Source organism: Amblyomma maculatum, chromosome 11 (genome assembly GCF_055883805.1).
Source record: "Amblyomma maculatum isolate TAMU_Amacu chromosome 11, ASM5588380v1, whole genome shotgun sequence".
NCBI lineage: Eukaryota > Metazoa > Arthropoda > Arachnida > Ixodida > Ixodidae > Amblyomma > Amblyomma maculatum.
Genome location: NC_139354.1, coordinates 96,877,507 through 96,890,034, shown reverse-complemented (window position 1 = coordinate 96,890,034; position 12,528 = coordinate 96,877,507). Strand labels below are relative to the sequence as shown.

At 48.1% G+C, this 12,528-nt stretch overlaps 1 protein-coding gene across 1 annotated transcript in view; it reads left to right on the top strand.

Moving 5' to 3' along the window:
- The window catches only part of LOC146174451 (lipase member N-like), a 58,515-nt gene that overhangs the window by 23,129 nt on the left and 22,858 nt on the right, over positions 1-12,528 (top strand). Inside the window, exon 4 of the mRNA XM_084585396.1 lies at positions 1,088-1,292. Within this exon, the coding sequence (XP_084441522.1) occupies positions 1,088-1,292 (205 nt within the window). The remainder of the gene's footprint in view (positions 1-1,087; positions 1,293-12,528) is intronic.

Here is a 12,528-nt window from a genome sequence, read left to right as displayed (position 1 = left end):
TCTGTGTGGTAGGGCATAAAATTAGAAAGTGTTGCTCTAGCGGCCGTATCCTGGAGAAGGATGATTTCGGCTGATGGGGGAGGATGGGAACGAGTATAATTGGAAAGGCGCGCTCTTGCCCCGGAAGCCGCGGCAATTTCGCTGGAGAATGGGTAACTTAAGTTCCTGCCCCGCCATTGTGGAGGAGGGGGGATGGGGGAAAGGAGGGTGGGTGAGGAGGGTTGGTGTGGGGTCTGTATAAGAGAGGAAAGACAGCTTACCTCTTCCCGCAGGGCCCTGAGTTCCTTGCCACATAAATCCTCCTGGTGGGGCAGGGGGGAGGGGGGGGGGGGGTGTTTGGAGATGACTTCAGCTGCTCGGTCGCCTAATGACATCTTTTGTTGGTCCTTTGCGCGATCTCCTTTGCAAAGCGGCGTGGAGCGAGTGGCGTTGAGTGCTGTCTTCTGAGTAGTTTTTCCGGGTGGCTTGTCCATACTAGAGAGGTGTTGAGGTGCAAGGGTGGTCGCAGGTCTTCGCCGTCTAGCCAATATTACAAGGGCATTTAGATGTATATTATAAGCACTGATATCAGCTATTGCAGTAAAGTGGATTATGAGTTTAGGCTTTCTGGTAAAGAGAGATCGACTAGGTAGTTCAGTAGCTGTAGCACCCAGCGTGCGGAAATCCACACTCTCGATGTCCATTGCTCCTCATCTCAGTCAATGCCCATTATGTGCGCAACAGCTTTGGCATCTCTTATGCATTTTAAACCTATAATCCTCCATGTCTGTGGGATACAGTATATTATGCAATAAAATTGCCGCAGTCAACCTTCACTTATTTGGAAATAATAAAATATGTTATCGTATCGGCGGGTAATCACTTGAAGCAGTCCATTGATTTTGCATATACGGCTGGCTAACAACATCCTGCGTTAATCTCAAAGAAAGGAAGGCACCATGTTTTAATAATATAATATATTGAGACTAATTTGGTCATTTAGACAACCTCATTTGACTGCACAATCTGCTCTGAGTAGCTTTAAATCGGTGGAAGAAAAATTGCGAATTGTTGCACCCATGATCAATTTTTTTTCTGTATTTGACAGTGCGAGCTGGTCCAAGACTTCGGCTATTCCTGTGAGACATTTGAGGCCACCACATCTGATGGGTACGTTCTCGAAATAGACAGAGTGCGAACACTTGCCCAAAGGAATGCGACAAATACAACGCAGCTTCAACCCGTTCTGCTTGTGCCAGGAATATTTTGCGAATCCGGTGCATGGTTCGTCAATTTCCCGGAGCAAAGCCCAGGTGACTAATTATTTACATTCCATTGCATCTCTTTCTGTCTGACATTTCTAAAACACCCCGAGCTTGACATGTCTACCTCCGAAATACGTGTAAGCGAGTAGGAAGCGGAATATGTGGAGGCAAACTTAGAATGCTGCAAATATGGTTTGTGCGCGGATATAATAGGCGCGTTGCCTGATATGAAAGCAGTTGCGCTTGCTGGACATGGTTTTTAGGTTTGTAGGAGGGCCAAATCTCTTGCAGTGTGGACATTAAGGCGTATGACTATAAATATTGCACGGGGTGCGATTGTAGAGGTGTCTTAGAGTTTTGATTAAACGGCACTGGCGATGCAGCAATAAGGGAATTGTTTTTCCAAGGGCGAATGCATTGGCTTTCATTTTCAATATGTGCGGAACGGAATGTGATTGACCATCGGCCTGCATTCACCAATGAACTATCACCATGCATTATCTTGAAAAAATGCCTTTGGGATATGTGAACACCGTAGGCACTAATTCCGAAATGCAAGCAGAAGAAATAAAAAAAAAACAACTAATGTAAATCATGCAGAAACCTAGAATACATGAGAATAAAGTGATGAAGAAAAGCCCATGTTTAGATGTAAAAAAATAAACATGAAGAGAAAAAAAACGGAAGAAAAAGGCATAAATAGGCTGATAGATATGTAAGCAAAAAATAACTCAAAACTACCACCCGGTGATGTGGAAAATAACCTAAGAATTTAGGAATAGTAAAACGCCCCTGAAAAAGCTATGTTTTAGAAGTATAAAATGCGCATTAGCAATAGGCGTCACATCAGTATTTTCTGCAACGCAAAAATGTTTAATCTAGCAGCATAAGCACAGAACATAAGGACGATCAAAAAGTATGCTCCTCTCCCTAATAAACTCAACCCGTGTCCGCGCGCAGGTAAAATGAAGCAAACAGATCGCGAGGGCCACTTGTTAAAAATTCCGAGAGCAGTACGGAATTTACGCTGCAGAAATGCGAATAGCTGAGCCTTGTTACTGCACACGGTGCATGAAGAGTGCTGCCATTATCATTATCAATATAAATGGCCGTCATTGTCATCGCTACTGTAACCATTATCATTATCACGAATTGTAGCGTCATTGTCATTGCTACTAGTATCTTCGCGGTAAAGGGGCTTTAGGATGTGTGTTTCAAGATCCCAGACGCGGCGCAGTTGCTTAAAGTGCTCGGCTGGGGGTCCGAAAAATAGATATTCGATCCCCGTAAGAGACAGAACTTTCATTTTCGGATGACTCATCAGGTTGATTAAAGCTAATTTTTCTCCTCATACAGCGGTTATTAGCAAGTGACACATGAGCGCACAGATTCGACGCACAGATACCGCGCACAACTCGAGCGCAGGGGATTTCGGTTCTTGAGCCTAATAAGGGTTCCGTCTTAATATCATTTGCAAATTACCGGCTTCACGCAAAGCTTTCAAATCTCGGCTTCGTCATCATCAGCCTGACTATACCCACCGCAGGGTGAAGGCCTCTCCCATATTTCTCCACTTAATCCGGTTCTGTGCTAGCTGCATCCACTTGACCCCCGCGAACTTTTGACCTCATCCGCCCACCTAACTTTCTGCCGCCCCCTGTTACGCTTTCCTTCTCTTGGAATCCAGTTTGTTACCCTAAGCGACCATCGATTATCCTCTCTTCGCACTACATGTCCTGCCCATGCCCACTTCTTCCTCTTAATTTCCACTAGAATGTCGGTAACTTGAGTTATTTCTCTGACCCACTCTGCCCGCTTTCTATCTCTTAATGTTACCCCTACCATTTTTCGTTCCATAGCCCTCTGGGTTGTCCTCAACTTAAGTAGAACTCTCTTGGTTAGCCTCCACGTTTCAGCCCCATAGGTGAGTACGGGCAAGATGCAACTGTTGTATACTTTCCTATTGAGCGATACTGGTAAGCTGCTAGTCATAATCTGCGAGTGCTTGCCAAATTCACTCCATTCCAATCGTATTCTTCTCGTTATTTCCTTTTCGTGGTCCGGATCTGCGGTTACTACCTGTCCTAAGTAGACATATTCGCCTACTACTTCCAGTATTTCGCTACCTAATGTAAACTGCTGTTCCTTTCCGAGGCTGTTGAACATTACCTTAGTCTTCTGCATATTGATTTTCAAGCCTACCTTTCTACGTTTCCTGTCTAGGTCATCAATCATTATTTGCAGTTCATCCCCCGAGTTGCTTAGCATGGCAATGTCATCAGCAGATCGCAGGTTACTGAGGTATTCTCCATCTACCCTTATCCCTAACTGCTCCCATTCCAAGTCTCTGAATACTTCTTCTAAACAAGCTGTGAATAGTACTGGGGAGATTGTGTCTCCTTGCCGAACACCTTTCTTTATGGAAATTTTGTTACTTTCTTTATGCAGAACTATGGTTACTGTGCAGCCACTATATATATATTCCGGCACTTTCACGTACGGCTCGTCTACCCCCTGATTTTGCAATGCCTTCATCACCACCGATGTTTCAACTGAGTCAAATGCTTTTTCGTAATCAATGAATGCTATGTATAAGGGCTGGTTATATTCCGAACATTTTTATATCACCTGATTGATGGTATGGATATGATCGATAGTAGAGTACCGATTCCAAAACCCTGCTTGATCATTTGCTTGATTGCAGTCTAAGGTTGTCCTTATGCTATTAGCGATTACCTTAGTAATAACCTTATACGTAACAGACAGTAAGCTGATTGGTCTGTAATTTTTAAGGTCCGTAGCGTCCGCTTTCTTATGAATGAGGATTATGTTCGCGTTCTTGCATGGTTCCGGTACCGTCGATGACACCACGCACTGCGTATACAGGGTAGCCAGTTTTTGTAGCACTATATCCCCCTCGTCCTTCAACAAATCCATAGTTATTTGATCCTCTCCAGCTGTTTTCCCCCTTTTCATAGTTTCTATTGCTTTCTTAACTCGTCCTTCGTCACTGGTGGAACGTCTGACTGTTTTTCCCAACCCCCAATCGTCTTACGGTCCTGACTACTTTGCCTACTGTAGAGCTCTTTATAGAACTCCTCGGCTACTTTCAATGTCTTGTCCATATTAGTGATGACGTTGCCCGCCCAGTCGCTTATCGCATTCATCTGGTTTTTGCCTATGCCCAATTTCTTCTTTACCGCTTTTAGGCTTCCCCCGTTCTTTACAGCATGCTCAATTTGTTCCATGTTATAGTTCCTTATATCGGTCACCTTACGCTTGTTTATTAGCTTTGATACTTTGGCCAATTCTATCTGGTATGTTCGATCGGGTGCTTTCATACACTGGCGTTTCTTAATCAAATCTTTCGTCTCCTTAGCCAGATTACTGCCTACTTCTTCAGCGCACACGGTAATAATATCTCTCAAAATTATTGTTTATTGCTTCAAGGGTAATGTCGTCATGCTAGCTTAGAGCTGAATATCTATTCTGTAGCGAGATCCTGAACTCTTCAGCCCTCCCCCTCATCGCTAATTCTTTGATGGACTTCTTTTTTACTAACCTGTTTCGTTCCTTCTTCAGATTTAGACCATACAGGACCTCACCATTCTGTGATCACTGCATCACATATTCCCGACTACCTCTAACATCTTGCATAATAGCGGGGGTTGAACATAGTATGAAGTCAATTTCATTTTTAGTCTCTCGGTTAGGACTATTCCATGTCCATTTTCGATGTTTCCGTTTGCTGAAGAAGGTATTCATGATTCTTAAGTTATTGCGCTCTGCAAACTCAACTAGTATCTCCCACCTGTTATTCCTAGAACCAATTCCCTATTCACCTACTGCCTGGTCTCCTGCATGCTTTTTCCCTACATTGGCATTGAAGTCGCCCATTAGTACAGTATACTGCGTCTTTAATTTTCGCACCCCCTGTTACTCCTTGAAACACCCAAGGTTGGGCATTGCACGACGCAGTTTCCATGTATCGCTTTGGCTTAGTTACCGGGGTTCAACATCCCAAAGCGACTCAGGCTATGAATGACGCCGTAGGGGAGGGCTCGGAAATTTAGACCACTTCTGATTCTTTACCGTACACGGATATCGCAAAACACACACGCGTCTCGCTTTTTGCCTCCATCGAAAAGCGACCTCCACGGCCGGGAATCTATCCCACATCTTTCGGAATAGCAGGCGGGCACCCTACAACCGACCACCGATGCAAGCGTTTCTGTTTATTATATGACAGCGTTTTATAAAAATATAATGTATGACAGTGCAGAAGTAAGAAACAAGTCGCCTACAAACACTACCAATCGATATTTACTACGAGAACCTAAAATGAAGGCATCCAAGGCGCATTATGCACCTGTACTGTCCAAACCGTACGAACATTTATGAAACCAACGGCGTCGTCGAGCTACATATGCGTGGCGGTGCAGCCACGTCTGGGCCAATCAATGTCGAAAAAACTCCTAAATCTGACAGTGTCAACAAATCAGCAAGCATTGCTGAGTGGAATGCTAGGAAATTAGAACTCTGGAAAAAAAGGACAAACATATAACAGTATCATGAAGTCAGTGTGAGCAAATTCCTCTTAATCTAGAACATCACTATAAGTTTGTGGTAACCAAAACTCAACTCTCACTCCACCCATGCATGCAGCAGCCCTCACCGTTAGACAGACCTGGAGTAGATAGCCGTGCCTTCACTTTCCGAATAACGAATATTGTATTATATTGCCGCGAAACCTTCGAAACAGTATTTGTTGTATTTTTAACAGCCGCCGGCATACAGGCTTATCACTCTGATTCTAGACCGCGTACCAGTTCCGTAATCTTTGTTTGTTAATGCTCGATGTCGCCAGTCACACCTTTATCAGTTTTGTTGTAGCGAAAGACGCACCGAGATCTGTCTCGAAGGTTCCGGCCACTCGGGTGTCTTTCCACAATGTTCCAGCCCGTGCTGGTAGCTGTTTGCGACGTTATCTAGATTGTTCTGTGCAGCCTTTAAATTGAGCGTTGACGAGTGTGACGGGCATTCTTTGTTCGACGATCGACGAGCACGTTTGTTTCTATCGCCGCCGCCGAGTTGCTTAGTTCTTTGGCGGGCGCAAGTCAGCCCAAATAAACAGTTTCTTTAGTGCAATCATCGACCCTTCAATTGTGTCGTCGACCTCGTCACCACTACGTGACATCTGGTGGAGGTGCTGCCTTTGATCCTTCAAGCGAAGACCCAAGCCGCGTTCCTGTCGCCCTGGAAAACCAGCCTACAGGTCACCGAGCCAGCCGGCGACTTCAAGGCCTACAACCCGAACACGGTCTGCTGCTTGACCCCATTCGATTTCGGAAGGCATCGACGCTGACAATGGCCCAGACTACAGCACCGGTTATTTTCTTTCAACCCCGGGAGCCCCCCTGCTTCCATGGACTACCGGATGAAGATGCGGGAGATTGGATGGACCTTTTCGACCGTGTGTCAGATTTGAACGGCTGGAATGACGCCGCGAAACTTGGGCAAGTCTACTTTGTTCTTCAAGGACATGCCCGAGTTTGGTTTGAAAATCATGAGGCAACTATGAAGGATTGGGAGACTTTCAAGGAAGCGTTTCTGACTGTCTTTTTAAGCATCGTCCGGAAGGAAAGAGCCCAGGCCGTCCTTCAGTCAAGACTGCAACTTCCTAACGAGTCTGTCCTGGCGTACGTTGAGGAGATGAAGCGCCTCTTTCGCCGCGCCGACCCTAACATGACTGAAGGTGAGAGAGTCAAACTTTTAATGCGAGGCGTCAAAAAATTGCTTTTTTGGAAATCTTGTCCGAAATCCGCCAAAAACAGTGGCGGAATTTGAAACGGAAGCGTTTGCCATCGAGAAGACGTTGTACACCCGGATGCGCCACTACGAGCGGCCACTTCAGCCAGACTACTCAAGCCACTACCCAAGCGCATCTGCAAGTGGAGAGAACCTTCGTGACCTCATCCGGGAGATCGTGCGAGAAGAGCTCCGCAGAATGCAGCCATCATCGCAACAACCCCAGGTGGCGACGCTCGCGGACGTCGTCCGTGAAGAAGTCCAGCAGGCGCTGGGCGTTCCTGAAGCGACGGCTGCGACTGTTCCAGCACAAGAGGCAACAGCGATGAACTACGCTGGTGCATTACGTCGCCCTCCGCCCCGACGTGATGACTTTCCGAGCCCTCGCCGATACCGGCCTGTTCCTGAAAACCGCCCCTTGGCTCCCGCCCGCCAAGCCTACCAACGACCAACAAGCCCCAGGAAGTGCGACGCATGGAGGACAGCGAACAACCGCCCATTATGCTTCCACTCCGGTGAGGCCGGCCACATTCTGCGGCACTGCCCGTACCGACGAATCGGTCTCCGCGGATTTGCAGTCGACGCTCCACGACCACGCCCAGGTGAACGACCGCAAGAAATCGACAACTATCTGCGTGGCGGTGAGATTGCGCCACCAAGCCGTCGATTCAGGTCTCCATCGCCGTACAGGGCCCGCTTTGCGTCGCCAGGACGTAACTATGATGATAGTGTGCGCGGAAGGTCCCCAAGCCCCCGTAAGGGAAACTAGGAAACTAAAGGCAGCAACCTTTGGAGGTAAGGTTGCTCAACGGCGAAAAGAAGATCCTCCGCCGCCGACGACCACTAACGACGACGCAACCATTTCATCGCCGCTCCACACGACGACATCGCCGACAACACGACCAGAGTGCAAGCAGACACCGCCGCCCAGCGACGTAACAACGGTATGCCCCGGCCATGACCTGAAGAAACGACGGAGCCGAGATCGGACACTAAGGCCCACGTGCAATGCGAGGACGCGAACAAGTGACCTTGAAGTTGATAACGACGGTTGCAGAGTCACTGCCCTAGTAGACACCGGAGCTGACTATTCAGTCATTAGTGGACCGTTAGCCTCTCAGCTAAGAAAAGTTACCACCGCTTGGGATGGTACGCTGATTCGCACCGCAGGTGGCAACCTGATTACTCCATCGGGACGATGTACTGCAGGAATAACCGTAAATGGGCGTACTTACCCCACCAGCTTCGTGATCTTGCAGCAGAGTTCCCGCGACGTGATTTTAGGCATGGACTTCTTAAATGAACATAGGGCTATCATCGACCTGCGATCCAAGCTCATCAAGCTCTCTGCAGACAAAGCCATTCATGCTACGACGACGTCGATGCAACACATTCCTCTAAACGTCCTCGATGAAGAATTGACCATCCCGCCCCGATCAAGCATCGCAGTCTGCGTAGCTAGCGCAAACATCGCAACCGCTGAAGGCATCGTCGAAGGAAATATCCAATTGCTCTTTGAACGAGGTGTCGGCATCGCAAGAGACATCACGAAATTCCGGAGAGGTCAAGCTCAGGTTCTGGTAACAAACTTCACCGAAGAATACCGGCATCTCAACAAGGGCACGACGATCGCTTTTCTCGACAAATTAGCGGACATCAAAGATGTATTCGCCCTCCACGACCAAACGCTGGAAGACGCACCGGACCTATTCCGTCAGCCCACATTTGACATCAACCCGGCATTGACCCACAACAGAAAAAACAAGATTCTCAGTCTGCTTCGAAGCTACGGGGAGTGCTTCTCATCGTCATCGAAGGTACGACAAACACCACTTGCCAAGCATCGCATAATAACGGACGAACACGCCCGACCTCTGCGCCAAAGCCCTTATCGTGTATCGCCGCGAGAACGCCAGGCCATTCGCGTTCAAGTTGAGGAAATGCTGCGTGATGACGTAATCCAGCCATCGAACAGCCCCTGGGCAGCACCAGTCGTTTTGGTCAAGAAGACAGCACACATCGCTTCTGCGTTGATTACCGCCGCTTGAATAGCATAACGAAGAAGGATGTCTACCCGCTTCCCCGCATCGACGACACTCTCGACCGGCTCTGCAATGCAAGGTACTTCTCATCGATGGACCTAAAAAGCGGATATTGGCAAATTGAGGTCGACGAAAGAGATCGCGAGAAGACCGCATTCATCACACCGGACGGACTTTTTGAGTTCAAGGCGATGTCATTTGGCCTCTGCTCCGCACCAGCCACAGTTCAACGAGTAATGGACACAGTCCTGGCAGGCTTGAAGTGGCAAATTTGTTTGGTATATTTGGACGACGTTGTTGTCTTCTCATCAAACTTTGAAGACCACCTAAAACGACTACAGACAGTGCTGGAAGCCATCAAGTCATCGGGGCTAACGCTAAAAGCAGAGAAATGTCACTTCGCCTACGAAGAACTCCGGTTCCTAGGTCACATAGTTAGCAAGGACGGTATTCGCCCAGACCCGACGAAAACAGCTGCAATCGCACCGCCTGCCGACAAGAAAGCTGTGCGCCGATTCCTTTGGCTGTGCGCTTATTATCGACGATTTGTCAGAAAATTTTCGCGGATCGCCGAACCGTTGACGCAGCTTACAAAGGCTGAGGTACTTTTTAAATCGGAAGCGCCGCAAGGAGAAGCCTTCGACGAACTTAAGCGCCGCCTGCAATGCCCTCCTGTACTTGGCCACTTTGATGAAAACGCCGAGACCGAAATACACACCGACGCGAGCAATGTGGGCCTAGGAGCCGTTCTCCTCTAGAATAGTGCCGGACAGGAGAAAGTAATCGCCTACGCTAGCAGGTCCCTCACAAAAGCCGAAGTCAATTACTCGACGACCGAGAAGGAGTGCCTTGCAATCATCTGGGCACTTCTAAGTTTCGTCCATACCTATACGGCCGACCATTCAAGGTGGTAAGCGACCATCACGCACTCTGCTGGCTGGCTAATTTGAAAGATCCTTCCGGCCGCCTTGCCAGATGGAGCCTACGACTTCAAGAATTTGACATGACTGTTGTCTATAAGTCGGGCCGGAAGCATTCCGACGCAGACTGCTTATCCCGCGCTCCCGTCGATGCTCCCCCGGAGGACAATGACGACGACGCCTTTTTGGGACCGGTAAGCGCCAGCAGTTTCGCAGAACAACAGCGATGAGACCCTGAGCTGAAAGCGCTAGCTGATTACTTGGAAGGAAAGACCGCTTCCCCTCCTAGTGTGTTCAGGCGACATTTATCATCCTTCACGTTAAGCAAAGGCCTCCTCGTGAAGAAAAACTTCGCACCCAACAAGACCGCGCAGCTTCTCGTAGTGCCTAAAACCCTTCAGCAAGAAATTCTGCAGGCGTTGCACGATGAGCCCACAGCAGGCCACCTCGGATTTGCGCGCACGTTGCGTCGAATCCAGGAGAAGTATTACTGGCCGCGACTGCCTGCCGAAGTTTCCCAATACGTGAAGACGTGTCGTGAGTGCCAACGACGCAAGACGCCGCCGATCAGACCAGCAGGACTACTAAACCCGATACCGCCCCCAATCCTGCCCTTTCAACAAATTGGGATGGATCTCCTCGGCTCCTTTCCATCTTCGTCTGTGGGTAACAAGTGGATCATCGTGACCACTGACTACCTTAGCCGTTACGCCGAAGCAAGAGCACTACCAAATGGTACCGCGGCAGAAGTCGCCAAATTTTTTGTCGAACAAATTCTCTTGCGACACGGCGCCCCAGAAGTGCTTATCACGGACAGGGGAACGGCGTTTACGGCAGAGTTGATGCAAGCCATCTTGGAATACAGTCACACAAGCCATCGACGAACAACTGCGTACCATCCCCAGACCGATGGCCTTACGGAGCGCCTGAACAAAACGATCGCGGACATGATCGCTAAGTACCTCGACGCTGAACACACGACATGGGACGCCATCTTGCCGTACGTGATGTTTGCCTATAACACGGCAGTCCAGGAGACGACCAGAGCGACCCCGTTTAAGGTTGTGTACGGCAGGGAGCCCACGACGAAGCTCGACGCAATGCTGCCGCACGTAACCAGCGAAGACAACCTTGACGTCGCCGCCTACCTGCAGCGTGCAGAGGAAGCCTGACGACTCGCACGGCTGCGTATTAAAGAGTACAATCCAGGAGACCAATTGTGGGTTTGGACACCAATTCGCCGTCGCGGATTAAGTGAAAAGTTGCTGCGGCGGTACTTTGGGCCATACAAAATCCTTCGCCGCGTCGGACCACTGGACTATGAAGTCATTCCCGACGGAACGTCAGCATCACAACGGCGACGCGCAAGCCCAGAAATTGTACATGTTGTACGACTCAGGCCATATTACGCGCGTTAAATAATCTGTGGTGTTTAAACTTTGCAGTGATTATGTTCAAGTTTCTTTGTTTTGGAACATCGAGGCGATGTTTTTTTAAGGGGGGAGTAATGCCGCGAAACCTTCAAAACAGTATTTGTTGTATTTTTACCGGCCGCCGGCATACAGGCTTATCACTCTGATTCTAGACCGCGTATCAGTTCCGTAATCTTTGTTTGTTAATGCTAGATGTCGCCAGTCACACCTTTATCAGTTTTGTTGTAGCGAAAGATGCACCGAGATCTGTCTCGAAGGTTCCGGCCACTCGGGTGTCATTCCACAATGTTCCAGCCCGTGCTGGTAGCTGTTTGCGACGTTATCTAGATTGTTCTGTGCAGCCTTTAAATTGAGCGTTGACGAGTGTGACGGGCATTCTTTGTTCGACGATCGACGAGCACGTTTGTTTCTATCGCCGCCGCCGAGTTGCTTAGTTCTTTTGCGGGCGCAAGTCAGCCCAAATAAACAGTTTCTTTAGTGCAATCATCGACCCTTCAATTGTGTCGTCGACCTCGTCACCACTACGTGACAGTATTTATGTTTAACCCAGTAGACGTACGATATCATTTCTCCAGAAATTGGCGTCAAGGTTGTCGACGTTAGTGTTGTGGGCATGATTCTGGTAGGTAGCATTCGGTGGCTGCAATGGTGAGGAATTGAACCGCCGTAGGGTTTTCTTACGCCAGATGAGCACAAGATATCAGAGACTTGGTACAATTTGCCAACTCCGGACATGCTAGCTCTAAAATAAGTGCCGCTTTAATAGGATGAGATATAAATGTTATCAGGCGACCTTTCACATACAACTGTATGCTTAAGGTACTGGCCAGATGAATAAAAATAGGGAGTAGCGAATGCGTTAGCAGCAAAACTATTTGTTCAAGAGCTAGGATCGTCAAGAAGAGCGGGCTAAAGAGAAACATTAATCTTATCCTTCTTTACCTCTAAAACCTCATATTATTGTATTCAAAACGTGTTTTGCATTATGTTTGACTTGATGCAGTTTGGCTGAACATGATGTATTTCGTCTTAAATGTACATTAAATTACGTGGGAACTCGGATGGCAATGTAATTTTTAGT